Source organism: Camelina sativa, chromosome 15 (assembly GCF_000633955.1).
Source record: "Camelina sativa cultivar DH55 chromosome 15, Cs, whole genome shotgun sequence".
NCBI classification, from domain to species: Eukaryota; Viridiplantae; Streptophyta; class Magnoliopsida; order Brassicales; family Brassicaceae; genus Camelina; species Camelina sativa.
This window is the reverse complement of record NC_025699.1, coordinates 501,631-528,403: the sequence shown is the minus strand read 5'-3', so window position 1 is coordinate 528,403 and position 26,773 is coordinate 501,631. Positions and strand designations below refer to the sequence as shown.

At 40.2% G+C, this 26,773-nt stretch overlaps 10 protein-coding genes and 2 non-coding genes across 14 annotated transcripts in view; 3 read left to right on the top strand and 9 right to left on the bottom strand.

Annotated features, from left to right (window-relative positions):
- LOC104744352 (protein DJ-1 homolog D) overlaps positions 1–528 on the bottom strand; it is a gene marked incomplete in the record, with an annotated part of 3,776 nt that extends 3,248 nt beyond the window's left edge. The window contains 2 exon segments of the mRNA XM_010465393.2: positions 157–273; positions 366–528. Coding sequence (XP_010463695.1) covers positions 157–273; positions 366–422 — 174 coding nt within the window.
- Positions 608–689, bottom strand: TRNAS-AGA. Its single transcript has one exon. It is a non-coding gene; the product is annotated as a tRNA-Ser (tRNA).
- LOC104744351 (beta-catenin-like protein 1) lies at positions 820–7,874 on the bottom strand. Of its 2 annotated transcripts, XM_010465392.1 has the most exons (9): positions 7,704–7,870; positions 3,353–4,293; positions 3,136–3,220; positions 2,933–3,029; positions 2,714–2,777; positions 2,564–2,620; positions 1,419–1,456; positions 1,241–1,322; positions 820–1,099 (listed from the first exon to the last, which is right to left on the bottom strand). In XM_010465392.1, the coding sequence occupies exons 1-9, from the start codon at positions 7,852–7,854 to the stop codon at positions 1,010–1,012; spliced, it is 1,605 nt and encodes a 534-aa protein (XP_010463694.1). In that variant the 5' UTR covers positions 7,855–7,870; the 3' UTR covers positions 820–1,009. The 2 variants fall into 2 exon arrangements, with proteins under 2 accessions (XP_010463694.1, XP_010463693.1); XM_010465391.1 differs by lacking the exons at positions 820–1,099; positions 1,241–1,322; positions 1,419–1,456; ... (3 more) ...; positions 3,136–3,220; positions 3,353–4,293 and adding exons at positions 5,166–5,445; positions 5,587–5,668; positions 5,765–5,802; ... (2 more) ...; positions 6,343–6,439; positions 6,546–6,630 and having other exon boundaries at positions 6,763–7,874.
- Positions 4,954–5,035, bottom strand: TRNAS-AGA. The gene has a single exon. It is a non-coding gene; the product is annotated as a tRNA-Ser (tRNA).
- Positions 8,052–9,452, top strand: LOC104744350. The gene is made up of 2 exons (XM_010465389.2): positions 8,052–8,286; positions 8,588–9,452. The coding sequence occupies exons 1-2, from the start codon at positions 8,193–8,195 to the stop codon at positions 9,247–9,249; spliced, it is 756 nt and encodes a 251-aa protein (XP_010463691.1). The 5' UTR covers positions 8,052–8,192; the 3' UTR covers positions 9,250–9,452.
- On the top strand, positions 10,753–12,753 carry LOC104744348 (F-box/LRR-repeat protein 13-like). Its single transcript, XM_010465387.2, has 3 exons — positions 10,753–11,903; positions 11,982–12,122; positions 12,225–12,753. The coding sequence occupies exons 1-3, from the start codon at positions 10,911–10,913 to the stop codon at positions 12,495–12,497; spliced, it is 1,407 nt and encodes a 468-aa protein (XP_010463689.1). The 5' UTR covers positions 10,753–10,910; the 3' UTR covers positions 12,498–12,753.
- On the bottom strand, positions 12,690–14,790 carry LOC104744349 (WAT1-related protein At3g02690, chloroplastic). Its single transcript, XM_010465388.1, has 7 exons — positions 14,077–14,790; positions 13,947–13,994; positions 13,749–13,871; positions 13,508–13,657; positions 13,215–13,386; positions 13,063–13,123; positions 12,690–12,976 (listed from the first exon to the last, which is right to left on the bottom strand). The coding sequence occupies exons 1-7, from the start codon at positions 14,689–14,691 to the stop codon at positions 12,874–12,876; spliced, it is 1,272 nt and encodes a 423-aa protein (XP_010463690.1). The 5' UTR covers positions 14,692–14,790; the 3' UTR covers positions 12,690–12,873.
- Positions 14,809–18,087, bottom strand: LOC104744347 (nijmegen breakage syndrome 1 protein-like). The gene is made up of 14 exons (XM_010465386.1): positions 17,982–18,087; positions 17,623–17,676; positions 17,263–17,533; positions 17,075–17,166; positions 16,850–16,980; positions 16,735–16,781; positions 16,537–16,645; positions 16,307–16,393; positions 16,064–16,235; positions 15,553–15,977; positions 15,414–15,475; positions 15,233–15,329; positions 15,083–15,145; positions 14,809–14,975 (listed from the first exon to the last, which is right to left on the bottom strand). The coding sequence occupies exons 1-13, from the start codon at positions 18,016–18,018 to the stop codon at positions 15,092–15,094; spliced, it is 1,638 nt and encodes a 545-aa protein (XP_010463688.1). The 5' UTR covers positions 18,019–18,087; the 3' UTR covers positions 14,809–14,975; positions 15,083–15,091.
- LOC104744346 (tyrosine--tRNA ligase, chloroplastic/mitochondrial) lies at positions 18,356–20,517 on the top strand. Of its 2 annotated transcripts, none has more exons than XM_010465384.2 (2): positions 18,356–18,430; positions 18,819–20,517. In XM_010465384.2, the coding sequence occupies exon 2, from the start codon at positions 18,878–18,880 to the stop codon at positions 20,411–20,413; it is 1,536 nt and encodes a 511-aa protein (XP_010463686.1). In that variant the 5' UTR covers positions 18,356–18,430; positions 18,819–18,877; the 3' UTR covers positions 20,414–20,517. The 2 variants fall into 2 exon arrangements, with proteins under 2 accessions (XP_010463686.1, XP_010463687.1); XM_010465385.2 differs by having other exon boundaries at positions 18,364–18,430; positions 18,826–20,517.
- LOC104747970 (WAT1-related protein At3g02690, chloroplastic-like) lies at positions 20,601–22,646 on the bottom strand. The gene is made up of 8 exons (XM_010469673.1): positions 22,489–22,646; positions 21,961–22,366; positions 21,813–21,860; positions 21,600–21,722; positions 21,372–21,521; positions 21,074–21,245; positions 20,922–20,982; positions 20,601–20,835 (listed from the first exon to the last, which is right to left on the bottom strand). The coding sequence occupies exons 1-8, from the start codon at positions 22,644–22,646 to the stop codon at positions 20,721–20,723; spliced, it is 1,233 nt and encodes a 410-aa protein (XP_010467975.1). The 3' UTR covers positions 20,601–20,720.
- On the bottom strand, positions 22,686–24,810 carry LOC104744345 (pentatricopeptide repeat-containing protein At3g02650, mitochondrial-like). The gene has a single exon (XM_010465383.2). It carries the CDS (start codon positions 24,745–24,747, stop codon positions 22,954–22,956), a length of 1,794 nt encoding a protein of 597 aa, XP_010463685.1. The 5' UTR covers positions 24,748–24,810; the 3' UTR covers positions 22,686–22,953.
- Positions 24,934–26,526, bottom strand: LOC104747969 (putative UPF0481 protein At3g02645). Its single transcript, XM_010469672.1, has one exon. The coding sequence runs from the start codon at positions 26,524–26,526 to the stop codon at positions 24,934–24,936; it is 1,593 nt and encodes a 530-aa protein (XP_010467974.1).

Sequence of the window (26,773 nt, the reverse complement as noted above, 5' to 3'; positions counted from 1 at the left end):
TGTTTCTCCTTTGAATTCTTGACACAATACAATTCTATCATCCAATTCGAAGCTCAATAGAGATGAAGCATTTCTAAAATTAGTTTCAATGGATTGTATATCAACAGATCAAGCAGCTAGCTACACATGGAGATCGAGAGAGAGAGAGAGAAAAACCTGGTGGCCACAGAAATCGTGAACGGCGGTGGGGCAAGAGTCACCAGCTTTCTTACCGGGGCAGACGGTGTGGACGGAGACTCCGAAAGCTTGCAAAGCTTGGAACGGGACCATCACCTAAGAGAAGAAGAAGCCACATACATCAGTAACTAGCTGAAACTGATATATTATAAGAACAAAGGAGGAATGTAACAGAGGAAGAAGATGACCTCGTAGTCTTCCATGTAGTCACCGCACAAGATCAAGACACTTCTCGACTTCGCCATTTTTCAGCAAGAACGATTGGAGAGAAAGAGGTTTCGTTTGGATTTTGGGAGAGATAATAACTCTCTGACCGGAGTGATCCGGTAACGGCGACGTTTGTGGAGCACACGTGGTCTCATTCTCGCACGTATGTGAACATTAAATTAAATTCAATTTAAAACCAAATTAGAAAAAAAACAAAAAAAAACGTGAACGGCAGGATTCGAACCTGCGCGGGCAGAGCCCACATGATTTCTAGTCATGCCCGATAACCACTCCGGCACGTCCACTTATCTGTACATTGTTATCCACTAAAAGAAATTATCTAGGTAAGCTTCTCGAAAGAGACTTTCTAACGTACATCGATACATGTGGCGTCTGACATTTGAACACTGATATCAAAGAAATCTGCCAGCTAAATGATCTTACGTAAAGTAAGACAGATCAATCGAAAGGTCACAATACTGCAAACAGTGATCAACTTGGTTACCAATATTGATTTTTTTTGCTCGACTTTAAGCCTCTTGAGATGAAAAAAAGAGTCTCTAGTCCCCATATTGGAATCTAATACAAAGTCATTGGCGATATTTCCAAAGTTCTTTATTCCTTATCACATTGCAGATATGAACAACTGAATTCTCGCCTGTCCTCGTTCCTTCTCCTCTGGTCCATCAAGATCTCCAATGTTGTCGTGATATTCCTGTTAAGGGTGTACGTTAGCAATTGCACCAACCACATAGGTTAACATATGGGTAAACCAAAATGTTTAATCCATATCAAGTCAAGTCACTAATTCATTGGTGTGTAGACTAATTTTTAGGCGAAGGAAGAGAAAGAGAACCTGAAGAATCTGCTTGACATCAGTTTTACTAAACCTCTGTTGCTTCAGTAACAGTTCGATCCGCGCTCTCATTCCAGAATGCCTACATCAAGTTTTGATTACAAATTAGTTAGTTAGTCTGAAGCGAAAGCTCAGGAATGTATCTTTTTGGTGTGGTACTTTTAAGGGTGGGACTTACTCAGAACACCATATATGGCCCAGAATAACAGCAATAAGCTGCAATTTCAGAAAAAAAGTTACTCAAGATTAATAACAACTAGAAAAAGAAGATAAAAGCAAGTGTAGGAGGACTGTATAAGTGTCTAATGTAGCATATGTACACATATGAGGCACTTTTGCCATTTCCCAAACGGACATGAAACTGGATATGATTAAACTTAGTCGAACCTGAAGACTGTAGAGGCCTGATTCTAGCTTCCGATTATATTTCTCATCTTCATCCAACTGATAAGTCAAAAACAGTGAAATCATTTCATCAACAGATTCAAGCTCAGAATGAAAACATCAAATTTATGAAAATGATAAAGTGAAAATTACCTCAAGGTCATCAAGCTCAAGCTGGTCTAACCTCTCCGCCTCTGACTTAACCCTATCAGAGTATCTGCCAAGTGAAAACAATAATGAGAGAGGAAACACAACTTTTAGGTAGCTGCATTTCACCATAGCCTTCACCACTACAAAGAAGAAGCCTTGGCTTTCTCATCGAATGCTTAAAATGGAATATTATTGAAGAGAAACAGAGCAGTTATATATTACCTCATATACAGTTCCATGAGCCGGTCAATCTTCTCAAATTCACTCTCCACAAATTTACTTAACAAACGATCTCTCCTAGAACCCCTTAGAATCCCAGCTGAAAAATACAGTCAGAAGCCAAGAAAACCAAAGAGTTAACATCAAGTACATGCAAGGAAAACACTGTTACTTTTTTACATGAACATATTACGTTCCCTTCTTACCAAATAATGACGCAATCAGTGAAATAACCCGCTCCTCTAGCTCCTCCTTATACCGCTCCCTTTTGATACTCTTGTTTAGTGGAATCTAAAACATTCAAAGAACTGAACTAAATCAATATGCAAGTATGCCTCAGAATCACCTCTTTCACATTACTAAGATACAGAATTCAATACACAATAAGCCACTAGTAAGAAGAAATGGGATTGAAAAACTTGCCTTACCCATGAAAGCAGCAAAGGCTGTTTTCAGTCCCATAACATCCACAAACCTCTCACATGCCGGTGGATNATATGTACACATATGAGGCACTTTTGCCATTTCCCAAACGGACATGAAACTGGATATGATTAAACTTAGTCGAACCTGAAGACTGTAGAGGCCTGATTCTAGCTTCCGATTATATTTCTCATCTTCATCCAACTGATAAGTCAAAAACAGTGAAATCATTTCATCAACAGATTCAAGCTCAGAATGAAAACATCAAATTTATGAAAATGATAAAGTGAAAATTACCTCAAGGTCATCAAGCTCAAGCTGGTCTAACCTCTCCGCCTCTGACTTAACCCTATCAGAGTATCTGCCAAGTGAAAACAATAATGAGAGAGGAAACACAACTTTTAGGTAGCTGCATTTCACCATAGCCTTCACCACTACAAAGAAGAAGCCTTGGCTTTCTCATCGAATGCTTAAAATGGAATATTATTGAAGAGAAACAGAGCAGTTATATATTACCTCATATACAGTTCCATGAGCCGGTCAATCTTCTCAAATTCACTCTCCACAAATTTACTTAACAAACGATCTCTCCTAGAACCCCTTAGAATCCCAGCTGAAAAATACAGTCAGAAGCCAAGAAAACCAAAGAGTTAACATCAAGTACATGCAAGGAAAACACTGTTACTTTTTTACATGAACATATTACGTTCCCTTCTTACCAAATAATGACGCAATCAGTGAAATAACCCGCTCCTCTAGCTCCTCCTTATACCGCTCCCTTTTGATACTCTTGTTTAGTGGAATCTAAAACATTCAAAGAACTGAACTAAATCAATATGCAAGTATGCCTCAGAATCACCTCTTTCACATTACTAAGATACAGAATTCAATACACAATAAGCCACTAGTAAGAAGAAATGGGATTGAAAAACTTGCCTTACCCATGAAAGCAGCAAAGGCTGTTTTCAGTCCCATAACATCCACAAACCTCTCACATGCCGGTGGATAATTGGTCATGGCGAAGTCAAGAGCTCGAATTGCAGACCCGTAAGCATACTTCTTCTGCTTCATGATAATAATCATCAGCTCAACACCTTCAGCATTCACAAACCTCTCCTTGTTCTCTAATGGCATCAAGAGACAACACAAACAATCAAATAGATTCTCTAACATCTCTTCCTCATCAGGAGTTTTAGGATCCTTGGACTTATACATGGCCACACCTTCAAGCACAGCGTCTACACCATTCATCTGACCTAACCGTTTCTGATTCACCGTACTGTTTTGAAGCAGAATCGCAAGAATCTCAGACGCGTACTGCTTGATTCCTTCGAATTCCCTCACCTTAATCTTCGTCAGAAGCCACCGTAACAGCTTCGTCCGTTCACAAACCAATTCAGCTACAGACGGCTTCACTTCCACCAAATTCTCAATCACCGTCAACGTTGCGTATATAGCCGTGGCTTCGTCTGGGTCTGCCTCAGTCAAACGATTCATATTCTGAACCAAGAGCTCGAGCACGTTGTTTTCAACCAGCGCATCGACTAACACACGCGCCTGGTCATCGTTATCCTCTAACGCATCTTCGTCGGTCAGATCCTGAAGAAGCTGAACAACATCGTTGGCGATATCGGAGTTTTCATGGGAGAGGAGATTTACAATCGAAGGAACCGTATTGGAAGCGACGAGGTCCGGGTAAAGCTCCGGAGCTCCAGCGAGAACCTTGAGCTTCTGAAGCTCGTCGTGTAGGTCAACCTCAGAGTCAGCGAACTTTTCTGGATTATCAACGTACTTGAGACGAGCAGCTATGTTATCCCTAAGACGCCGCTCGAAGGAGAGTACTAGCTTTTTTAGGGTTTTAAGATCAAGCGCTTCAACTGCATTGTGCGATGACTTCTCAAGNCCTCTAAGAAAATATACATTAGAAAATTGTTTCTCCTTTGAATTCTTGACACAATACAATTCTATCATCCAATTCGAAGCTCAATAGAGATGAAGCATTTCTAAAATTAGTTTCAATGGATTGTATATCAACAGATCAAGCAGCTAGCTACACATGGAGATCGAGAGAGAGAGAGAGAAAAACCTGGTGGCCACAGAAATCGTGAACGGCGGTGGGGCAAGAGTCACCAGCTTTCTTACCGGGGCAGACGGTGTGGACGGAGACTCCGAAAGCTTGCAAAGCTTGGAACGGGACCATCACCTAAGAGAAGAAGAAGCCACATACATCAGTAACTAGCTGAAACTGATATATTATAAGAACAAAGGAGGAATGTAACAGAGGAAGAAGATGACCTCGTAGTCTTCCATGTAGTCACCGCACAAGATCAAGACACTTCTCGACTTCGCCATTTTTCAGCAAGAACGATTGGAGAGAAAGAGGTTTCGTTTGGATTTTGGGAGAGATAATAACTCTCTGACCGGAGTGATCCGGTAACGGCGACGTTTGTGGAGCACACGTGGTCTCATTCTCGCACGTATGTGAACATTAAATTAAATTCAATTTAAAACCAAATTAGAAAAAAAACAAAAAAAAACGTGAACGGCAGGATTCGAACCTGCGCGGGCAGAGCCCACATGATTTCTAGTCATGCCCGATAACCACTCCGGCACGTCCACTTATCTGTACATTGTTATCCACTAAAAGAAATTATCTAGGTAAGCTTCTCGAAAGAGACTTTCTAACGTACATCGATACATGTGGCGTCTGACATTTGAACACTGATATCAAAGAAATCTGCCAGCTAAATGATCTTACGTAAAGTAAGACAGATCAATCGAAAGGTCACAATACTGCAAACAGTGATCAACTTGGTTACCAATATTGATTTTTTTTGCTCGACTTTAAGCCTCTTGAGATGAAAAAAAGAGTCTCTAGTCCCCATATTGGAATCTAATACAAAGTCATTGGCGATATTTCCAAAGTTCTTTATTCCTTATCACATTGCAGATATGAACAACTGAATTCTCGCCTGTCCTCGTTCCTTCTCCTCTGGTCCATCAAGATCTCCAATGTTGTCGTGATATTCCTGTTAAGGGTGTACGTTAGCAATTGCACCAACCACATAGGTTAACATATGGGTAAACCAAAATGTTTAATCCATATCAAGTCAAGTCACTAATTCATTGGTGTGTAGACTAATTTTTAGGCGAAGGAAGAGAAAGAGAACCTGAAGAATCTGCTTGACATCAGTTTTACTAAACCTCTGTTGCTTCAGTAACAGTTCGATCCGCGCTCTCATTCCAGAATGCCTACATCAAGTTTTGATTACAAATTAGTTAGTTAGTCTGAAGCGAAAGCTCAGGAATGTATCTTTTTGGTGTGGTACTTTTAAGGGTGGGACTTACTCAGAACACCATATATGGCCCAGAATAACAGCAATAAGCTGCAATTTCAGAAAAAAAGTTACTCAAGATTAATAACAACTAGAAAAAGAAGATAAAAGCAAGTGTAGGAGGACTGTATAAGTGTCTAATGTAGCATATGTACACATATGAGGCACTTTTGCCATTTCCCAAACGGACATGAAACTGGATATGATTAAACTTAGTCGAACCTGAAGACTGTAGAGGCCTGATTCTAGCTTCCGATTATATTTCTCATCTTCATCCAACTGATAAGTCAAAAACAGTGAAATCATTTCATCAACAGATTCAAGCTCAGAATGAAAACATCAAATTTATGAAAATGATAAAGTGAAAATTACCTCAAGGTCATCAAGCTCAAGCTGGTCTAACCTCTCCGCCTCTGACTTAACCCTATCAGAGTATCTGCCAAGTGAAAACAATAATGAGAGAGGAAACACAACTTTTAGGTAGCTGCATTTCACCATAGCCTTCACCACTACAAAGAAGAAGCCTTGGCTTTCTCATCGAATGCTTAAAATGGAATATTATTGAAGAGAAACAGAGCAGTTATATATTACCTCATATACAGTTCCATGAGCCGGTCAATCTTCTCAAATTCACTCTCCACAAATTTACTTAACAAACGATCTCTCCTAGAACCCCTTAGAATCCCAGCTGAAAAATACAGTCAGAAGCCAAGAAAACCAAAGAGTTAACATCAAGTACATGCAAGGAAAACACTGTTACTTTTTTACATGAACATATTACGTTCCCTTCTTACCAAATAATGACGCAATCAGTGAAATAACCCGCTCCTCTAGCTCCTCCTTATACCGCTCCCTTTTGATACTCTTGTTTAGTGGAATCTAAAACATTCAAAGAACTGAACTAAATCAATATGCAAGTATGCCTCAGAATCACCTCTTTCACATTACTAAGATACAGAATTCAATACACAATAAGCCACTAGTAAGAAGAAATGGGATTGAAAAACTTGCCTTACCCATGAAAGCAGCAAAGGCTGTTTTCAGTCCCATAACATCCACAAACCTCTCACATGCCGGTGGATAATTGGTCATGGCGAAGTCAAGAGCTCGAATTGCAGACCCGTAAGCATACTTCTTCTGCTTCATGATAATAATCATCAGCTCAACACCTTCAGCATTCACAAACCTCTCCTTGTTCTCTAATGGCATCAAGAGACAACACAAACAATCAAATAGATTCTCTAACATCTCTTCCTCATCAGGAGTTTTAGGATCCTTGGACTTATACATGGCCACACCTTCAAGCACAGCGTCTACACCATTCATCTGACCTAACCGTTTCTGATTCACCGTACTGTTTTGAAGCAGAATCGCAAGAATCTCAGACGCGTACTGCTTGATTCCTTCGAATTCCCTCACCTTAATCTTCGTCAGAAGCCACCGTAACAGCTTCGTCCGTTCACAAACCAATTCAGCTACAGACGGCTTCACTTCCACCAAATTCTCAATCACCGTCAACGTTGCGTATATAGCCGTGGCTTCGTCTGGGTCTGCCTCAGTCAAACGATTCATATTCTGAACCAAGAGCTCGAGCACGTTGTTTTCAACCAGCGCATCGACTAACACACGCGCCTGGTCATCGTTATCCTCTAACGCATCTTCGTCGGTCAGATCCTGAAGAAGCTGAACAACATCGTTGGCGATATCGGAGTTTTCATGGGAGAGGAGATTTACAATCGAAGGAACCGTATTGGAAGCGACGAGGTCCGGGTAAAGCTCCGGAGCTCCAGCGAGAACCTTGAGCTTCTGAAGCTCGTCGTGTAGGTCAACCTCAGAGTCAGCGAACTTTTCTGGATTATCAACGTACTTGAGACGAGCAGCTATGTTATCCCTAAGACGCCGCTCGAAGGAGAGTACTAGCTTTTTTAGGGTTTTAAGATCAAGCGCTTCAACTGCATTGTGCGATGACTTCTCAAGTGCTTCAAGGAGAGAAAGATCTACACCGCTTCCTTCGTAACTATCAGAGCCTCGATACGCCGGCGGCGGGGGGCCATGTCCGGCGTCGATTGCTTTCCGTTTCCTGTTCTGATTTGAGACTTCCATTGCTATACTCTCTCTCTTCCGGTCTCAGACTAAAGATTTTGGTTTAGAAGGCTTAATAAGTAGAGGTGAAGAGTTTGGACTTTAAATTGGGCTTTTATTTAATGAAGACTCATATTGTAGGCCCAATTACGCAACGGTGTCGTTTCCGAAGGAGATAGACTCATTCTTCTTCCTTTATGGAACTTTAAGAAAAGTTTGAAGATTTTATCCTAAGGAAGATGAGAAACCCTTACACACTAAGCAATATCAGATCTTTCTCTCTCTGACGGAGGCAGAGACGGAGACGGAGACGGAGGGGGTAATTTATAACTTGTGGTTCTCCGTTCGTCGGCGAGAAGATGGGATTTCTCTCCAATAAAATCCCCAGAGACGAAGTGAAACCAGGCGATCACATATATTCATGGCGTCAGGCCTATGTTTACGCTCATCACGGTTCGATCTCACTCTTGATACCATTTACATTCCACATTCATTGTTGACGCGAGATGATTCACTTTCCAATTGTACTTGTCTCTCAATTTTGATTATTTGATTGAGATTTTGCGGAAATTTCGAATTTGGGGAAGAGCTTATTTGTGATTCTTTCGTTTTGATCCAAATCAATAGATTGTGATTTTATTAGCTGTTCCCTGTTACCTGATCCTTGATCGTTGTATATTCTCATTGTAGGAGTTATTATGTAGGTTTGATTTAAAATGCTTGAATTTGACAATGTGATTAGTTGATTTTGCAGGAATCTATGTTGGTGATGGACAAGTCAACCATTTCACTCGTGGGGATGGTCAAGAGACTGGAACTGGGACTTTCTTAGACAAGCTCGTTAGTTCATCCCATAATCATGGAGCCAACCCTTGTCCTAATTGCGGAGAGAGACCCAATATTGGCGGTGTTATCTCTTCTTGCCTTGATTGTTTCCTTGCTGGAGGTGATCTCTATGTATTTGAGTATGGTGTCTCCCCTGCTATTTTTCTTGCCAAGCCTCGAGGTGGCGTCTGCACAATAGCACCTTCAGATCCTCCAGAAGAAGCCATTTACCGTGCTAATTTTCTCTTGCGAAATGGTTTTGGTGTGTACAATGTTTTCAAGAACAACTGTGAAGACTTTGCCATCTATTGCAAAACTGGTTTGCTTGTGGCGAACACCGACGTGGGAAGGAGCGGTCAAGCTGCTTCGATTGTTGCAGCTGGAAGTGTTCTTCTTTCTTCACCACTCAGGTTTGTTGCAGGTTTTGGTGGTCTGGCTGTCGCTGGCTATGGCATGTACTGTGCTAGTCGCTTGATTTCAGATATTGGCATGCGATGGGATGTGAGTAAGGTGCCTGTCGAGAGACTTGTTGCTGATGTGGCTGATAAGTTAGAGATGGAAGCGAAACCGGATGATATGATGACCACTTAATCCAAAACTGCTCACACCTGTATTACCATACTGGCTCTGTTTGGGAGTATTGTTTTATTACTGATTGTAAATGTTGTGGAGGAAGTAAAATAATCTGCTTCTGCTGTATCGAATTGTGCAACTTTATTTGTTATGTGATTATAAAACATTTGTATTTTGATTGATATTTGGTTAACAATGGAACTATGTAGTTCACTTTATTATATAGAATGTGTATTGAACATAATGATATTTGGATACTTCCTATTCATCTTCATAACAAGTTTTAAAAAGCAGTACGAACTAAAAACGTGTCTCAATCGATCTGAGTAAGCTGATACTTCCTATTCAGCATACTTGGATACGTGTCTGAGTCGATCTTCAACATTGGCGTCAAGAAGGTGAGTGAGCTGAGTTTAGTTAGGCTTCCTGCAAAAAAATAAGACATCATTAAATGATCAGAGATCTCAAACCCGAAGCAGCGAAAGTCTCTCGAGAAAGGGCAGTGATATAGAACCTTTAGTAGCGCTGTAGAAGTAAACACCGTAGCTAACTGCGCTGCCAAATATGGATGTGTAAAGAAGTGCTATGACATCATTTGTGGTTTAGTTATTGTAAGAACTCTCAGAGACAAGCCACTGAACAGAAATGAGGACAAGTAAGGTTTGAAAAGGCCGAGGATCGAGTATTATTAACCGGTAGCCATAATTGGATCCGAGTATTCTGAGACCCATCGAACCATCACCAGTGCCAATAGCCATGCTCTGAGCTCCAAGAAGCATCCACCACTCTCCACTTCCCCACAAGGTGGGAACTGTTGCCATTCTTTCTGGAGAGCTGCCCGAATCTAAAATCTCACTCATTGGTTAAAAATTAATTACTGATACCATAAACTTAACTTTCTTATCAATGCAAATACTGAAAAGTATCACATACTCGACTTGTTTTGTACCTACTTGCAGGGATTTAGTAAAACTCCAGGAGAGTAGCCAGTTAGTATTTTGCCTGGACCGTATTGTAACCTACCATCTCTGGAGTTTGTTGACATAGGAAAGCCAATGGCAGAGGAGGCAACAGAAATGAAACTAATGAGTTACTTTCTAGAGAAGTCACCAATCCTCAAGAAACTCACACTGCGCTTGGGTAATTTCAGAGGAAAAGAAGAATCTGCTTTCCTCAGGAAACTCCTTACCATTCCAAGTTTTCATTCGCAGATCCTCATAGTCTTTGGCAATTAGTAGAAAATAGTTCTCTTTGAAGACATATGTGAAGTCTGTTACTTTTGTGATGGTTTTGATTTTTTGAATCTTGTTTATGAACAGAACCACTTGTTTTCTTCTGTTTTACAAAATTTGGGCTTATAATTGGGTTCTTCTGTGTCTTTTCTTTAACAATATAAGCCCCAAATATGCAAGACAGAAAATCATTCCTTTTAACATTATATAAGCCCATTATAAGCCCAACTACCTGATAAACAATTGCGATTATGGCGTCCAAATTCGAATCGGATAAAAAAAACGAACCGGGTCTCTCTCTCTCTCTCGCCCAAATTCTTCGGAAGCCCTCATTTTGAAAAATTTCGTTCCATTAATTTGACCTACTCTTACTACTCTCTCTGTCGTGTTAGTTCCCACTTCGCGATAAAATCGATTCGGGTATTTTTGCTTTGCGTCGCACATCACATGGATGGAGCTAGAAGGAAGCGTGTTCGTGTCACTGCCAAAGGATCGAGAGGTGGAAGAACAAGTGAGGGTGATTTGATAAGCGATTTGCCAGATTCATTGCTATGTGAGGTACTCTTGAAACTTACCACTAAGGATGTCGTTAGGACTAGTGTTTTATCTAGAAGATGGAGAAATCTCTGGAAATGCGTACCTGGATTGGACTTGGATGGTGGGGATTTCCGTGAACAAGGCTGTGATACGGAAAGCAGCATGGAAAATTGCGTGAGTTTTGTCGATAGATTTCTAGGTCTTCACAGTGAGTCCAACTTGGAAAGTTTTAGGTTTAACTGCCTTGGTCCTGGGGATCGTGAGCCTGATAATGCTCTTATCTGGCGGTGGATGAACACTGTCCTCGACCTGAAAGTTAAATATATTGACTATAGCGAAGATGCATATGAGAGTGATGAGCCTCAGATACCTCCAGCCATTTACACTTGTCAGACTTTGGTATCCTTACAGCTCTTTCGCGTAACCATGTCCAGTCCCGAGTTTGTTTCTTTACCTTCTCTCAGAGTTCTCAAGCTAAGTTTTGTCAAATTCCTCGAAGATTTGGCTATGGAAACGCTCATCTCAGGCTGCACAGCTCTTGAAACCTTGATCATTGATAGAAATGCCCACGAATACGATCAACTACTAGTTTTACGAGTCTGTTCTCAGTCTCTGTTGAGCTTCAGTCATTATCAGAGCAAGGACGATGATTTTTTGGTAGATACATCAGTTGTAATTGATGCTCCTAGGCTTAAGTTTCTGAAGCTACAGGATTTGCAAACTGAAAGTTTCATAATTAAAAATTCCGGTTCCCTTGTTGAGGTGGATCTCGATTTTGTGTTTAGCTTGAATTATGGAAGGAATTTTGATCCAGGTGATCTACCAAAGAGAAATATGATTCGTAACTTTCTTGGTAGCACCTATCTCGTCAAAGATATGATCATCTCATCCAGGACTCTTGAGGTAACCTGGCTGTGTTGAACTTGCTATTGCCCTAACTTTATCCTAAAAGTTTTTCCTAATTCCTTTTTCTTATTACAGGTCATCTATGACTACTCTAGATGTGAACCACTGCCCTTATTCTGTAACCTGTCTTCCTTGCGTGTGGATTCCACCCACGACAGTTGGGAAATGTTGCCAAACTTTCTTGAGAGTTGCCCAAATCTGAAATCTCTTGTCTTGGTTAGGATTTATTTTAATTGAAAGCATCAACCTCCTCCTTTGTTAAAATGCAAATGGTTAAAGGTATCATATATTGAACACTCGGTTGTGTTGTTCTTGCAGGATTTTAGTCATTCTTTGGACGAGGGGAGAATCAATATGATTCCTGGACCTCGGTGTGTCCTATCATCTCTCGAGTATGTTAAGATAGAAAGGCCATTGAAAGGGGATGAGATGGAGATGAAACTAGTGAGTTACTTTCTTGAGAACTCACCAATCCTCAAGAAACTGACTCTGAGCGTGAGGGATTACAGAAAGAAAAAAGAATCTGTCATCTTAAAGGAACTCATAGCTATTCCAAGACTCTCTTCCTCATGCCAAGTGATCTTTCTCTGATACTGATATTATCTGGGGCAATTTAGACATTATCTGGTGGTAGTCATCAGATTTTTAGACTATGAAATTTCAAGTTTATTCGTTTGTGTTGTGATAATGTTGATGTGTTGAAACCTCGTAAGAAAAGCCACTTAAACCAAAACTGCTCACATCTCTGATTGTAAATATTGTGAAGGAAGTAAGAGAATCTGCTTCTGTTGTATCGAATTGTGCAACTTTATTTGTTATGTGATTATAAAACATTGAAACTTGACTTTTGGTTAACTCTAAACTAAGATGATTCACTTTATTATTATATACAACGTATATTGAACATAATGATACTTCTTTCAACTTCATAACAAGTTTGTAAAGCAGTACGAACTGAGAGATTGTCTCAGTCGTTCCCTTCCGGAAAGTTCACCAAGTATATAGCAACCAAAGTAACTGCTGCTCCGACTAGTTGCAGTGAGGAGAAAGTCTCATCAAGGTACAGATACCTGAACATATCAGAATATGAACTATATGACTACAGAAACATGTGATCAGAATCATGGATGTATCGTTTGCTGATTTTGGATCTTACCCAAAGATTGAGGCAAACATTGGTGTCAAGAAGGTGAGTGAGCTGAGTTTAGTTAGGCTTCCTGCAAAGAAAATAAGAGATCATTAAAATCATCAGAGATCTCAAACCCAAAAGCAGCGAGAGTCTCTTGAGAAAGGGCAGTGATATAGAACCTTTAGTAGCGCTGTAGAAGTAAACACCGTAGCTAACTGCGCTGCCAAATATGGATGTGTAAAGAAGTGCTATGACATCGTTTGTGGATAAATCTTGAAGACTGCCGCTAAAAACTGGGTCATGGTTTATAACGGAAACCGCCAAAAGAGGAAGGCCACCAATAACCATATGCTGCAGATAAGTTTTGAAACATGTTAGTTTGGTTAAGTTCTTCTAAGAACTCTAAGACACAACCATTGAACATAAATGAGGACAAGTAAGTTTAAAAGGGCCGAGGATCAAGTATCATTACCCAACCGGTAGCCATAATTGGATCAGAGTATTTAGAGACCCATCGAACCATCACAGTGCCAATAGCCATGCTCTGAGCTGCAAGAAGCATCCACCACTCTCCACTTCCCCACAGGGAAAAGTTAGTACCATCTGAAGTAACTGATGGAACCTGTATTGAATCAAACATATCCACAAGTTGTAAGAACACTAGTGAGCTACTAGCTCGGACTTCTTTTTATATAGATAAGTAGATCTCTTACCTCAAGAAGCAAAAGTCCAGCAACGCCGAGAAGCAAACCTCCAGCTCTCACTATTCCAATGGACTCACCAAACAAGAAAGATGCTAACACAGCTACAGTCAGTGGCTGAGAATCAATTATAACCTGCAGCGCAACAGATTAGCAACCCAAAAGCATTTCCCTATTACTTTCTCAGGCTTTGCAATATATACAACTTACACTTCCTAAACCAGCAGAAGTTCTCTGTAACCCTTGAGCAAGAAATCCCTGAACCAACATCATCGTTCAGACAAGAATCTATCAACTTTAACTCTTAAAGAGTTGAGGTAAGTAATAAAGTAAAGCAGACCTGGAAACAAGTGGCGTCCACAAGAGCAAAGAGAGCAATAGAGAACCAAGCATTGAGTCCTTTAGGTAAAGGCCTCCCTTTGTAAACTGCAAACGCGACAAGCAACAAACCAGCCGGAATTAACCGAAACGCAGCCACGAAGAAAGGACCAGTAATAGGCAACACTTCCTTCATCGCTACCATCGCCGTTCCCCAGAAAAAGAAGGGTGAAATCAGAACCGTCCATTCAAGGAACGATCCTTCTCCGCCGCTCAAGATTCCGGAGCTCCGATCCTCCTCATCTTCTCCGTTATTATAGACGCATTCCACGTCTGATCCCATTCCGACGCAATCTACAGACGAAGACGAAGGTGGTTCAGTCTCCTCCTCCGTGCTTTTATTGCTTGTGGTGCTTCTCCGAACAACGGAATCTCCATTAATTCGACGTTTAGAGATCAAAACGAGATTATGCTTCGAGTCGAATCTGCTGTGTCGCAATGATCTAGCCGAAGAGTTCGATAGATATCTGTTAGCAAAGCTCGAATTCGTTCGTTTAATAACAGAAAGGCAAGAGTTGGGAGACGCAGAGAAGCAACTAGAAGAAGAAGCAGCGATGGCCGACCATGGCCACTCCATTGATGCTCGTACTTAGAACAAAGAGAAAGGATAAATTTTGTATCTTTTCGAGTTTCCAGAGAAGTAATAGCCACATGTTTCTGTGAAGAAAGATTGAATTTTTGTTTTCATCAGAGATACCCAAAGATCATTTCAGTTATATTTAAGTGTATAACTACACTTCCCAGTATATACATACAGTGTCTCAAGTCATGAAGAAGAAAAAAAAGGCAAGATTTTGTTTAGTTCCTAAGTGATCCAGAGTCATGCCACCACTCTCAAACGTACGTTCTTCCAGATTCGCTCTGAAATAAAACACACAAAGAAAACTGAAAGCTTAGATCTTTTTTTAGAGAGGACTAAACAAGCCTGGGAAATTTACAGAGTAAAGGTCCCATAGCAACTATTTTACCTTGAAACCTCAACCTCGAGTGAGAAACCCGCGAATGGAACCAGCCGTTCCACGCTTTCTAGCCTGCACATTACGATATTAGTATAAAGAGAATCGCTGGATGATCTTTAGATTTTGATGTTAGATGTTAGATGTTATTAAAGTTGACACCTTTTCAGTATTAAACAAGTCCTCTGCAATGGCTTCCATCTGCTTCCTTTTCTTCTCTTCTTTCATTAAATCTGTCACGTCCCCGCTATCATACTCTCTGGCATCACGAAGCAAACAGTCAAGAAAACATAGGGGAGAAATCATAATGAGGTAACAAGCAAGAGAAAAGACCCGGGATTACTTGTATGGATCCTTTGCAAAAGGTATTAGGCTACTGAAGCTGTTTCCGCATGTAACATTTCCCTAACAAAACAAAAACAAAAAAACTCATCATCTCGCAAACACAACATATGTCTAGAATCCAAAGGTTCTGTTTTTACCTTTCTGAATCGCTTGAAGTCCACAACTCCTTCCTCTCCTGTAGAATGAACTTTTCTAGTTGGTCGCAAGTCCCTAACAATTAGATCTTGAGTGTATATAATCTCCGAGTTCCCAGTTTCAGCCTCATCATTCCGATCCCTTCGGATTGTCACACTATCACCTGAGTACTTTTCGTCGATGAGGCCTCTATTTTCAGTATCTGCTAATAAGTTTACGCTTTTAAACTCATTCAAATTCACAGTTTCTTCCAATATCGTAACAGGACTATCCTCTATTACAATAGCAGCAATAGCAGCAGGCTTCTCTGGTGTTTCTGCCTTTTCAGTAGCATCAATCATATGAACAGACGATGTTGTTTCTTCCTCTTCGGCATCAGAATCCGCTACCACTGTCCCATCCGTAGAGCATGAAGATGAAATTACAACTACAAAAACAGAATATGTTTCAAGATCAGTGCTTTGCGATTCATAGTCCCGAGAAAAGCAATTATATCTGGCTCTTTGTACTCACCAGAAGGTAGTATCAGTGAATTCGAAGATAGATTTCCGGAAAAGACTGCGCATACTAAATCCATCTCGTTCACTCTAGATAACAAACTGAGATGCTTCAAACGGCCAAATTTGTCTCCTGAACTTTTCGGGATGACACATATTATGCGATTAATTTCTCCATACTGAGAATCCTGCAGAGTTGATTACGGTTAGGGATACCTATAGAAAGAGAAAAGGAGCAAAACAGTTTAAAAGCACAAACCTGACTCATGGAGCAAATGTCTGCTATGGTAACAGTCTCTGCACCACATACTTTAAGTAAAGATGGGAAGCTGAAACCAAATCTGTACTGCATAAAGATAAAGGCATGAATGGGTAAGTGCATGATTCATCAATAATTAACAAGACTAAGATCTATTGAGACCTATAACAAAAAGCACTTGGAACCATCAGTTAAATCTGATTCTGTTACGGAAAAGTAAGAGATTATACCATGTCTACTGGTTCCAACACAAAAGTAAATCCTTCTAAACATTTTTCACGGACGTTTACTTCTAGTACATCCACCAAAGCTTCTTCAATCATCACTGATGGTCTGTACCTAAAATAACGTTGATTATTTGAATGTCAGTAACAGCAGAATTCATTCTATTTTAATTCTATAACCGGAATACAGTAAGTACTACTCACTGGCTGTATCCGGGAATTTCGCTGGAGATACGTTTCTCTGCGAGAAGCTAGACAAACCAGTGAAGTTAAAAACCAATTAACAGACAAGTGATGACAATGAAATTCTCACACGTACCTTCACCCAATTTGTCAAAATGATTGGTTTTTTGGCTAAAACTGCATTGATTAGAGCTTCATTCACTTGCATACGAGGTTCAAGAAGCACATGAGTGCACTCCTCACTCAAAGTAGGAGAAATATGAGCACCTACATATCGACATAGATCAGGGAATGCGGGTAATATGAAACTACATTAACCAATATGACTCCATGAGGGCAAAGGATAACGTTTAACACTAACCAATTGATGAAACTGCATCTTGTACAGACTGGTCCACCTTAAAGGTCTCAGAGGAAGGGCAGAAGTAAAATACAAGCGGAACTAAAGAAAACCTGCAATGATTTTATTTCAAAAAGGGACGAATATATGCCATATTAAACGAAGTTATTACAACCAAAATAAACATCACACTGACAAGTTTGGAATACCTGTAAGTTGCTGAACCTGTACCAAACGTGATAACATCTCCATCTTTGAGAATTTTCTCCTTATCAGGTAGCTCATGAACTTTCTCTTTTGGCGCCAGGTCAGTTTTGACAAAAGTCCCATACTTTGAGCAATCTTTGACACGGATAACAAATGAGGAGGTTTCATCAGAAGACTTGTTCCTCCGAGAGGTTGAAACAGCTGTTGCATCAAAAGTTAACTCTGCGTGGATCCTAGATACCCCCTTATCCTTATTGATAATTATATCACATCCTAGAGAGAATCAAAAACCCCATGAGAGCACAGAACACAAGCAAGAAGAAGATGAAAGTGTTAGAATATTGAAGAATCTGTATCAATACCCTTTCGGCCAATCTTGTAAATCCCCTTTGTAAAGATATAGTATTTACCTTCACCTGATACACACAGATTCAAACCATTTTACAACTAATTTCTTAAAAAGCAAGATCAAAGCTGACACAAACGCACTTCTTTAGCATAAACCCAGAAAAAAAATTGGAGTTTTCCTGACACATTCATAAGAAAACAGTGCTACAATGGTGGAAATCAACTAAAAACTAAAGCTGATTCCAAGTTCATAGCATAGTTTGAGAACTGCAATTAATGGAGCAAAATGTTCGTAAAGATGAAATTTTTTTATCAGGAAACAATCAAACTCGTTCACTAGAAAGCCAATAGAATTATAATGGAGAACAATCACCTGAAAGTGGATCAACGGGAAAGAGACCCCAAACCATTGCTTCGCTCCAATAATAAAAAAATTGTTCGGAAGGGTTTTGCTTTGCTTTAGTTGGTTTCTTCAGAAAGTCCTTAAGAGGAGGGTGTGCTCTTTACTGGGTTTTAAGGTGACCGGTTTTGTTAACCAAACTTAGTCCGGTTTTATCAAATTAAACTTGAGATTCTTTAAACCCAAACTTTGAGTTGTAATCTAACAAACCCTAACACAAATCCGAAAGAGAGGATTAATTAGTTGGGTTTTATAGATCCCGGTTTTACATCTTAACCGGTTAAAATCAAATTGATTTCGGTTAGTAAATAAACCGGAGACTTTAAGGTTCTATCTTGTTTCGAATAATCTGAAGCAAATTGATCTGTGGAAGAAGCAAAGGTCGAAAACAAATTCCATTCCCGGAGCTGCAAACCAGTAAAGTAAGCTCCTTCACTTCATCATCTTCATCTTGTTCTCGAAGTTTAACTGTGTATACATTTAGGTGTGTTTTAATTTCGCTGAAGTTGGGATTTTTATCTCCAAGTAGTTAGTTTCTCTGGGTCCGTTTCGATGCAATGATGGGGATTCATTTATAGTTTGGTGTAAAATTTGTTGGATTCCTTTATAATTCTGTTTAAAGCTCCCATTTTTGGAGTTCAACTCGTTACTGTGTTTATGGGGACAGTAATATGATACAATGCCCATAAGGTGTTTGTCAAATTGCCTGCCTGAGAATTTTTGGGTTTGGAATCAGCAGTTTGGCTATTAACTCGTGCAAAGATCAGTAATTTATCTGTTTATTTTCAGCTAATTGGTGTTTCTATTTAGTTTGCAGTTGTAGTTACCAGCTTGGCTAGTCAAGAAAGGTTCAAGCATATAATAAATCTATGGCATATGCAACAGGAATAACGCTTGCTTCAAGGAGTATCTTGCCTATTTGTTCCAGAACCTTATCATCTCCCCTACGTGTTGCTTCTTTACTTGTTTTTAATGAGATATCCTCCTCCACTTTCTTCAGAAGGGTCAAAGTTCCTCACTTTTACTCCACTTCTACTACTCCTCTGTTCTCCTCTGTTAGGTGCTCAGTTCAATCTACTTCATCTCCTGAGACATTAACTCAAGCTGCTTCTCGCCCTAATGTAGTCGATATACTTGAAGAAAGAGGACTCCTCGAGTCAATCACAAGCGAGAATCTCAGGTCTGCTTGTTCTGATCCTAAAGTAGCTCCTCTAAAGGTTTACTGCGGGTTTGATCCAACTGCTGAGAGTTTACACTTGGGTAATCTACTTGGTATCATTGTGCTTTCTTGGTTCCAAAGATGTGGACATCAAGCCGTTGGTTTGATCGGTGGTGCCACGGGACGGGTAGGTGACCCATCTGGTAAAAGCCTTGAAAGACCTGAGCTTGACGCCGATACACTGGAGAAAAACATTGCGGGGATTAAAAAAATCATTATCAAGATTCTGGGTAGTAATCCGAGTTCCGGTAGCTCTTATATGATTCTTAATAACTATGACTGGTGGAAAGATATGACAATGCTCGACTTTCTGAAAAAAGTCGGTAGGTTTGCTAGGGTTGGTACTATGATGGCAAAGGAGAGTGTTAAGAAGAGATTAGAATCAGAACAAGGTATGAGCTACACCGAGTTCACTTATCAGTTGTTGCAAGCCTATGATTTTCTTCACCTGTTCAAGAACGAAGGGATCAATGTTCAGATAGGTGGCAGTGATCAATGGGGGAATATAACAGCTGGAACTGATTTGATCAGGAAGATTCTCCAAACAGAAGAAGCAGCTTACGGGCTAACGTTTCCTCTCCTATTGAAAAACGACGGGACGAAATTCGGGAAATCAGAAGATGGAGCAATCTGGCTCTCTCCTTCGATGCTATCGCCTTATAAGTTCTATCAGTACTTCTTCTCAGTTCCAGACGTTGATGTGATACGCTTCTTAAAGACTTTAACTTTTCTGAGTTTGGATGCGATAAAGATCTTAGAAGATCAAATGAGCAAACCGGGGTATGTTCCTAATACTGTGCAAATCAAACTCGCTGAAGAAGTAACCAGATTTGTACATGGTGAAGAGGGTTTGAAGGAAGCCATAAAAGCAACAGAAGCTTTAAGACCAGGAGCTGAGACAAAGCTTGATTGGAACTTGATTGAGAGAATAGCAGAGGATATACCTTCTTGCTCACTGCCTATTGATCGAGTTTCGGGTTCATCGATTGTGGATCTATCGGTTTCTGCGGGTTTGTTTGAGAGCAAATCTGCTGCGAGGAGAATGTTGAAGCAAGGTGGGTTTTATATGAACAATGAGAGAGTGGATGATGAGAATAAGAGAGTTGAAGAAGAAGATATTGTTGAAGGGAAAGGTCTTGTTCTTTCTGCAGGCAAGAAGAATAAAGTGGTCGTTAGAATTTCCTGATTTTTTTTTATAACAAATCTGTATTTTTTTTTTATTGTTTTTGTGATAACGAGCATTAAATCATTAATGATTCATAAGCTTGAAATAATATTTTCTAAATTGAATCATAATGGTTTAGAAAGTTTGAAAGTATGCAATTAGTTGTTAGAAAGGTAGGTGTGTCCCCATGCAAATGGCACTTTCTAAATTTGTTGACAAATGTTTCCTGACTAGTTGTTAGAAAGGCCTTGCAAGTGTGTAAAGTTCAAAACAAGTTCTTGGATACATCTTGTATATCTTCATAACAAGTTTTTAAAAGCAGTACGAACTAAAAAAGTGTCTCAGTCGTTCCCTTCCGGAAGTTCACCAAGTATATAGCAGCCAAAGTGACTGCAGCCCCGACTAGTTGCAATGGGGAGAAAGTCTCATCGAGGTACAGATACCTGGACATATCAAGAATATGAACTATATGACTACAGAAACATGTGATCGGAATCATGGATTTATCGTTTGCTGATTTTGGTCTTACCCAAAGATTGAGGCAAACATTGGTGTCAAGAAAGTGAGGGAGCTGAGTTTAGTTAGGCTTCCTGCAAAGAAAATAAGAGATCATTAAAATCATCAGAGATCTCAAACCCAAAAGCAGCGAGAGTCTCTTGAGAAAGGGCAGTGATATAGAACCTTTAGTAGCGCTGTAGAAGTAAACACCGTAGCTAACTGCGCTGCCAAAAATGGATGTGTAAAGAAGTGCTATGACATCGTTTGTGGATAAATTTTGAAGATTGCCGCTAAAAATTGGGTCATGGTTTATAACGGAAACCGCCAAAAGAGGAAGGCCACCAATAACCATATGCTGCAGATAAATTTTGAAACATGTTAGTTTGGTTTAGTTCTTCTAAGAACTCTAAGACACAAGCCAATGAACAGAAATGAGGACAAGTAAGGTTTGAAAGGGCCGAGGATCATCAAGTATCATTACCCAACCGATAACCATAATTGGATCAGAGTATTTAGAGACCCATCGAACCATCACAGTGCCAATAGCCATGCTCTGAGCTGCAAGAAGCATCCACCACTCTCCACTTCCCCACAAGGAAAACTTAGTACCATCTGAAGTAACTGATGGAACCTGTAGTGAATCAAACATATCCACAACAAGTAGTAAGAACACTAGTGAGTTATATAGATGGTTAAGTAGATCTTTTACCTCAAGAAGCAAAAGTCCAGCAACGCCGAGGAGCAAACCTCCAGCTCTCACTATTCCAATGGACTCACCAAACAAGAAAGATGCTAATACAGCTACAGTCAGTGGCTGAGAATCAACTATAACCTGCAGCGCAACAGATTAGCAACCCAAAAGCATTTCCTTATTACTTTCTCAGGCGTTGCAATATAGTAGACACTAGAGAAAACAACTTACACTTCCTAAACCAGCAGAAGTATTCTGTAACCCTTGAGCAAGGAATCCCTGAACCATCATCAACAACAATTCAACATCATCGTTCAGATAAAGAAACTATCACCTTTAACTCTTAAAAGAGTTGAGGTTGAGGTCAAGTTAAGCAGACCTGGAAACAAGTAGCGTCCACAAGAGCAAAGAGAGCAATAGAGAGCCAAGCATTGAGTCCTTTAGGGAAAGGTCTGCCTTTGTAAACTGCAAACGCGACAAGCAACAAACCAGCCGGAATTAACCGAAATGCGGCCACGAAGAAAGGACCAGTAATAGGCGACACTTCCTTCATCGCCACCATCGCCGTTCCCCAGAAAAAGAAGGGTGAAATCAGAACCGTCCATTCAAGGAATGATCCTTCTCCGCCGCTCAAGATTCCGGAGCTCTGGTTCTCCTCATCTTCTCCGTTATAGACGCATTCCACGTCTGATCCCATTCCGACGCAATCTACAGACGAAGACGACGGTGGTTCAGTCTCCTCCTCCGTGCTTTTATTGCTTGCGGGTGCTTCATTGTTGCTTGTACTTTAGAACAAGAGAAAGGATAAGTTTTGTATCTTTTCGAGTTAACAGACAATTAATGGCCACATGTTTCTGTGAAGAAAGATTGAGTTTTTGTTTTCATCAGAGATACCCAAAGATCATACAGTGAAAGATGAGTTTGACTAGAGGACGCCGAGTCAAGTGAAAGAGGAGATCCCGGGAAAGTGTGTCCCAATGCTAATGGCACTTTTAAAAATTGTTGACAAAAGTTTCCAGACGAAGGATTAGGCCTTGCAAGTATAAAGTTCAAAACTTTGAACATGAAGATCAATTTTCTCAACTGAAAATTTGAAATCGAAACTAAAACCAAAAGATGCTATCTTACTAGAAAACCAAATACAAACAGAACAATGACCACATGGTAAACTGAATCACTTCTTGAATCAAAAGCTAAAGAAAAAATATATTGATTGTATGGCTAAAGGCTTATTGGGGAAGACTGGAGTACAAAAGATAATTCCAGTAACAAAAGAACAAACCAGGTATCTTTCCGAGATTTCAAACCAAGAAAAACATCTTCAAAAGCTAGTCCACATTGTTAGAACTTTGACAAGTATCGGATCGAAATTCTATGCTTCAGCAAGTAAGTTTTCATTTTCCGTTACCTTAGCTTCAGATTCCATCTCTTTAACCGCCCTTATAAGCCCCTGAGTAATCGCATTCAAGTGCAAGCCTTTCTGCTTCATCTCCTCAAAGAGCATCTCTGCTTTTTCCCAATCCAAAGCTTTCAGGCAAAATGATTGTATCAGCTTATTGTACTCATCAGCATTAGGCTGCACCCCAAAACGATCCATTTCTTTCAAAAGTTCCAGAGCTTCGTCATATTCTTCAATCTTGCAATAGCCTCGGATAAGTGCGTGATATGTCACAGGACTAAGCTTCTTATGCTTCTTCTTCGCCTCTGCGAGAATCTCTTGAGCTTCGCTCATCAGCCCTCCTTTAGCATAACCGCTAATGATGACAGTGTATGTGTACACATCTGGTTTCAAACCTCTACTCTCCATCAACTTCAAAACCTCTTTTGCTTCATCCAGGTCTCCACTTCTCGAACAAGCATGGACAATCAAATTGAAAACCGCATTCCCAGGAGCAGGCCCTTTAGAAATCATATCCAAAAGCAAAGATTTAGCGTCTTTAACATTTCTCATCCTGCATAAACTATGGATAACATCAGAAAATGGTTTGATCCCTTGTCGCCTAGCTTCTCCAGACAAATCACCCAACAACTCCTGAGCAAACGTAATAGTCCCATTGTTCTTGGAAAGAGCACTTATCAGAGTAGCCACAGATCTAGGAGGTGGGAATTTCTCTTTCGTCTTGGCCATTTCGTAAACTGAGTAAGCCTCTTCAGCCTTCCCTTCCTTACAAAACCAAGTTATAATGTTACCAATCTGTTCTCCCTCTGGCAACACACCACTCTTAAGCATTTTTTCACATACAGAGCATGCCCAATCCATAAACGACCGCTTACAAAGCGCCTCCAATGTCAAATAATATGTTTTCGCATTCGGAGTAAAGCCAAACTCTTCGGTTTTACTAAACACATCAAAAGCAGCTTTGGATTTACCAATTTTCCCAAACAAGGCAATCAATTCATTCAATATCTCCAAATTCAAAACACAACTATTCTCCTTCTCACCAATCTCCTTAACCAAATCCCACAAACTATAAGCATCCATTCTACGTGTATCACTAGTAATGGCTACAAGAAGAGACTCCACAAGTGAGGTGGTAACAGTAATCTCTTCATTCTCAGTTGCCCATTTCAAAAACCTAATCAAATTCTTACCTGAAATCCCTGGGGATTCAAACACTCTTACCACAAAATCTAAGTGCAAGTCTACATTAAGCGCCTTAAGACCAACCTCCAAGGATTCCTCATCACTCCGTAACAGAGACAGGACAGATTCTAACTTTTCGTCATCAAATTGGTACACCTCGCTAACCTGAGAATCCCCCATTTCTACAACGGATCCATCTTCAGAACCTTCAACCACAACAATCTCTGAATCTCCATCTTCACCAACACCACCAATGGCTTCAACAGAGAGACCGCCATTTACATCAAAATCGCCACTTTCTGCAACACCCAAATCCGAAAGATTCGATTTTTCAAGAGTAATCTCTGCGGCGGCTGACGAGATTGGGATCTCATCCGTAGGTAACGAGACTGGGTTCTCTTCCGTAGGAGTGCTCGCGGAGAAGAACCTGATGTTTCGAGGAGAAGCATCTCCAGACGACTCGAGGTATGAGAATCTGGAAATGGAGTTTAGCGATGGAGTCTGTGTCTTCTTCTTCGAGAATCGAGTCACGGCGAGGTTCCGAGTCGCATTTTGCGATCTCCACAAAAGGGATCTCAACATTTTCTTCAGCAGCAGTTTCTGTTTCTAAACCCAAAACCCTACTCTCTCTCTCTCTCTCTCTCAAGTTCAGATCTTATTGCAATTAAAAAAAAAAAAGTTTTTGTTACAAATTGGTTCAACATAAACCAAAACAAACCAAACCAAGTGAAATAGAAATCAAAATCGAAATCGAACCAAATCCAAAACCTAACCGGTTCTTAACCGAAGCAAGGTGCCAAACACCAAAGAGAACAGTTGCAAAGAAACCAACATCAACAACAAAACCGCAGCCAAAAACGCAAGAATCTGCCAAGAACCGTAAACATAAACCTCAACCAATCTTCCAATCTTCACTTTCCACCGTCCGGTATAATAACGGTTAACATCTTCAATAGTCTTATCCAAAAACCCAACTTTGGTCAACCTAACAGACTTGCTCATACCATTCCACATCTCTGCCGCTTCTTTATCACTCTTGAGACGGCTCACAAGCACGCCTTGTTCTCTAAGCAACCTGACGTCTTCTTCCGAATCGATTATTCCGTTAATGAGCTCTGTGTAACGAGTGAACACTAATGGTCCTGAGGTGTTTGAAGCTTCGTAAGCGACGAGGTTTCTAAGAACTGTTTCTGTGTTGATGTCTAGGTTTATAACAGGGAGGTGAAACTGACCCGAGTTTGAATCGAATGATACCGTTGAAACGTTACCGTTTGTTGTTGGTTTGAATCGAACTCCGGCTTTGTGGAGATCTGAGACTGATGGGATTGCGAGTTCTTCCACAAGAGGAGGCTTTTCGATATCAGGGTCTGAACCCGATGTTGCTGTTGTTGCTGCTTCGTGTTCTTGTCTTGTGAAGAGGTAATCAGCTGAGAGTTTCAGAGCCATGAAGCCAGGAAGATTTGATATGATTCTCCAAGGAAATCTCAAGATTAGATCCGCAGTTTGAGACGCGAAAACCCTTTTGAACTGTTGCTTAATCTCTCTCAGAAACCTAACTGCTCTGTTTCCGCCATTGTCGTTTACTCTGTTTTCTTCTTCTTCGATTAGTTCTTCTTCTTCTTCGATTCTCGGAACGATCATTTGATACAAGAAGTCTAGGATATGATTACACTCATGACACTGAGCCTTTAAAATCTCATCATCTTCGAAACTGATAACTAGAGGAGAGAGATCTTTGCATAGTCCCGTAAGAACAGAGACCAAGAGATCATCAGCTGATTCGATCGATCCAAGCTGAAACTCGAGTGTTTTCCTCAAAACGAAAAGAGGGATTTGATTCTCAATCATCATTATATCTCTAAGAATCTCGTTATGACCAACTCTGTTAATCAAAGTCTCCACCTTTTTAAAACTGTAAATCTTAAGAAACTCGATCAAGAACGATGAATCTACCGCCATGATCCACAACAGTGTCTCTCCGTTAAACCCTATATACTTATGATAACAAGCTCGAATCTTAATCTCCATGGATTGTAATCTCTCTACAAGATCATGAAACCTGAAAGAGCTATTATTACATTGGTTTCGAATTTTTCTCGCGATCATTAGTTTATACCTCTCCATTTCGTGTAGCTCTGGTCTTAGACAGTAATAAGGTCCGATCGAAACCCGGTGAGGTGTGTATGAATCTGGATGGCTACACATTAATGCTTTAGGAACATTGAAAATGCTGACTGTGACTTGTTCGAGATCGTGTTCTTCTAGCTCTGCGTCGAGTGATTTCCGGACATCGATGACCCATCGAGTTTCGTCAAAGCTGTGTTGCTCTGTAGATGAAATAATTGGTCTTTTAGGTAACATGATCTTTAAATTGCTGAAGCAGAACTAGAGATCTTGACTCGAATCCTTCTTCTTCTTTCAATGTGAGTGTAAAGTGTAAACTGAAACGAAGAATTCAGTTTTTCTTCTTTCTGCAGTTATGGTTTCATCTATGCTTTACTCTGTTTCAATTGTATTGAAACGGTCATTAAGTTTCAATTCGATCTTTCATAGAGTATTCGGTTCGGTTTGATTGAGTCGGTTCAATTTAGCGGACCAAACAAAAACT

Excerpts from the sequence above, each read along its gene's own strand:
- LOC104744351 (XM_010465391.1), bottom strand. The coding sequence starts at position 7,854 with ATGGAAGTCTCAAATCAGAACAGGAAACGGAAAGCAATCGACGCCGGA. Across the intron at positions 6,440-6,545 it reads ACTGATTGCGTCATTATTTG|CTGGGATTCTAAGGGGTTCT; the intron begins GTAAGAAGGGAA and ends TGTATTTTTCAG. Across the intron at positions 5,803-5,973 it reads CAGGCCTCTACAGTCTTCAG|CTTATTGCTGTTATTCTGGG; the intron begins GTTCGACTAAGT and ends CTGAAATTGCAG.
- LOC104744350 (XM_010465389.2), top strand. The coding sequence starts at position 8,193 with ATGGGATTTCTCTCCAATAAAATCCCCAGAGACGAAGTGAAACCAGGC. Across the intron at positions 8,287-8,587 it reads CTATGTTTACGCTCATCACG|GAATCTATGTTGGTGATGGA; the intron begins GTTCGATCTCAC and ends TTGATTTTGCAG.
- LOC104744348 (XM_010465387.2), top strand. The coding sequence starts at position 10,911 with ATGGATGGAGCTAGAAGGAAGCGTGTTCGTGTCACTGCCAAAGGATCG. Across the intron at positions 11,904-11,981 it reads TCTCATCCAGGACTCTTGAG|GTCATCTATGACTACTCTAG; the intron begins GTAACCTGGCTG and ends TTCTTATTACAG. Across the intron at positions 12,123-12,224 it reads ATCTGAAATCTCTTGTCTTG|GATTTTAGTCATTCTTTGGA; the intron begins GTTAGGATTTAT and ends TTGTTCTTGCAG.
- LOC104744349 (XM_010465388.1), bottom strand. The coding sequence starts at position 14,691 with ATGGAGTGGCCATGGTCGGCCATCGCTGCTTCTTCTTCTAGTTGCTTC. Across the intron at positions 13,995-14,076 it reads TGGACGCCACTTGTTTCCAG|GGATTTCTTGCTCAAGGGTT; the intron begins GTCTGCTTTACT and ends ATGTTGGTTCAG. Across the intron at positions 12,977-13,062 it reads ATGTTTGCCTCAATCTTTGG|GTATCTGTACCTTGATGAGA; the intron begins GTAAGATCCAAA and ends TGATATGTTCAG.
- LOC104744347 (XM_010465386.1), bottom strand. The coding sequence starts at position 18,018 with ATGGTTTGGGGTCTCTTTCCCGTTGATCCACTTTCAG. Across the intron at positions 15,476-15,552 it reads ACTTCAAGCGATTCAGAAAG|GGAAATGTTACATGCGGAAA; the intron begins GTAAAAACAGAA and ends TTGTTTTGTTAG. Across the intron at positions 15,330-15,413 it reads TTTGCAAAGGATCCATACAA|AGAGTATGATAGCGGGGACG; the intron begins GTAATCCCGGGT and ends TCGTGATGCCAG.
- LOC104744346 (XM_010465384.2), top strand. The coding sequence starts at position 18,878 with ATGGCATATGCAACAGGAATAACGCTTGCTTCAAGGAGTATCTTGCCT.
- LOC104747970 (XM_010469673.1), bottom strand. The coding sequence starts at position 22,646 with ATGTTCAAAGTTTTGAACTTTATACTTGCAAGGCCTAATCCTTCGTCT. Across the intron at positions 21,723-21,812 it reads CTTCTGCTGGTTTAGGAAGT|GTTATAGTTGATTCTCAGCC; the intron begins GTAAGTTGTTTT and ends GTTGCGCTGCAG. Across the intron at positions 20,983-21,073 it reads CTTCTACAGCGCTACTAAAG|GAAGCCTAACTAAACTCAGC; the intron begins GTTCTATATCAC and ends TTTTCTTTGCAG.
- LOC104744345 (XM_010465383.2), bottom strand. The coding sequence starts at position 24,747 with ATGTTGAGATCCCTTTTGTGGAGATCGCAAAATGCGACTCGGAACCTC.
- LOC104747969 (XM_010469672.1), bottom strand. The coding sequence starts at position 26,526 with ATGTTACCTAAAAGACCAATTATTTCATCTACAGAGCAACACAGCTTT.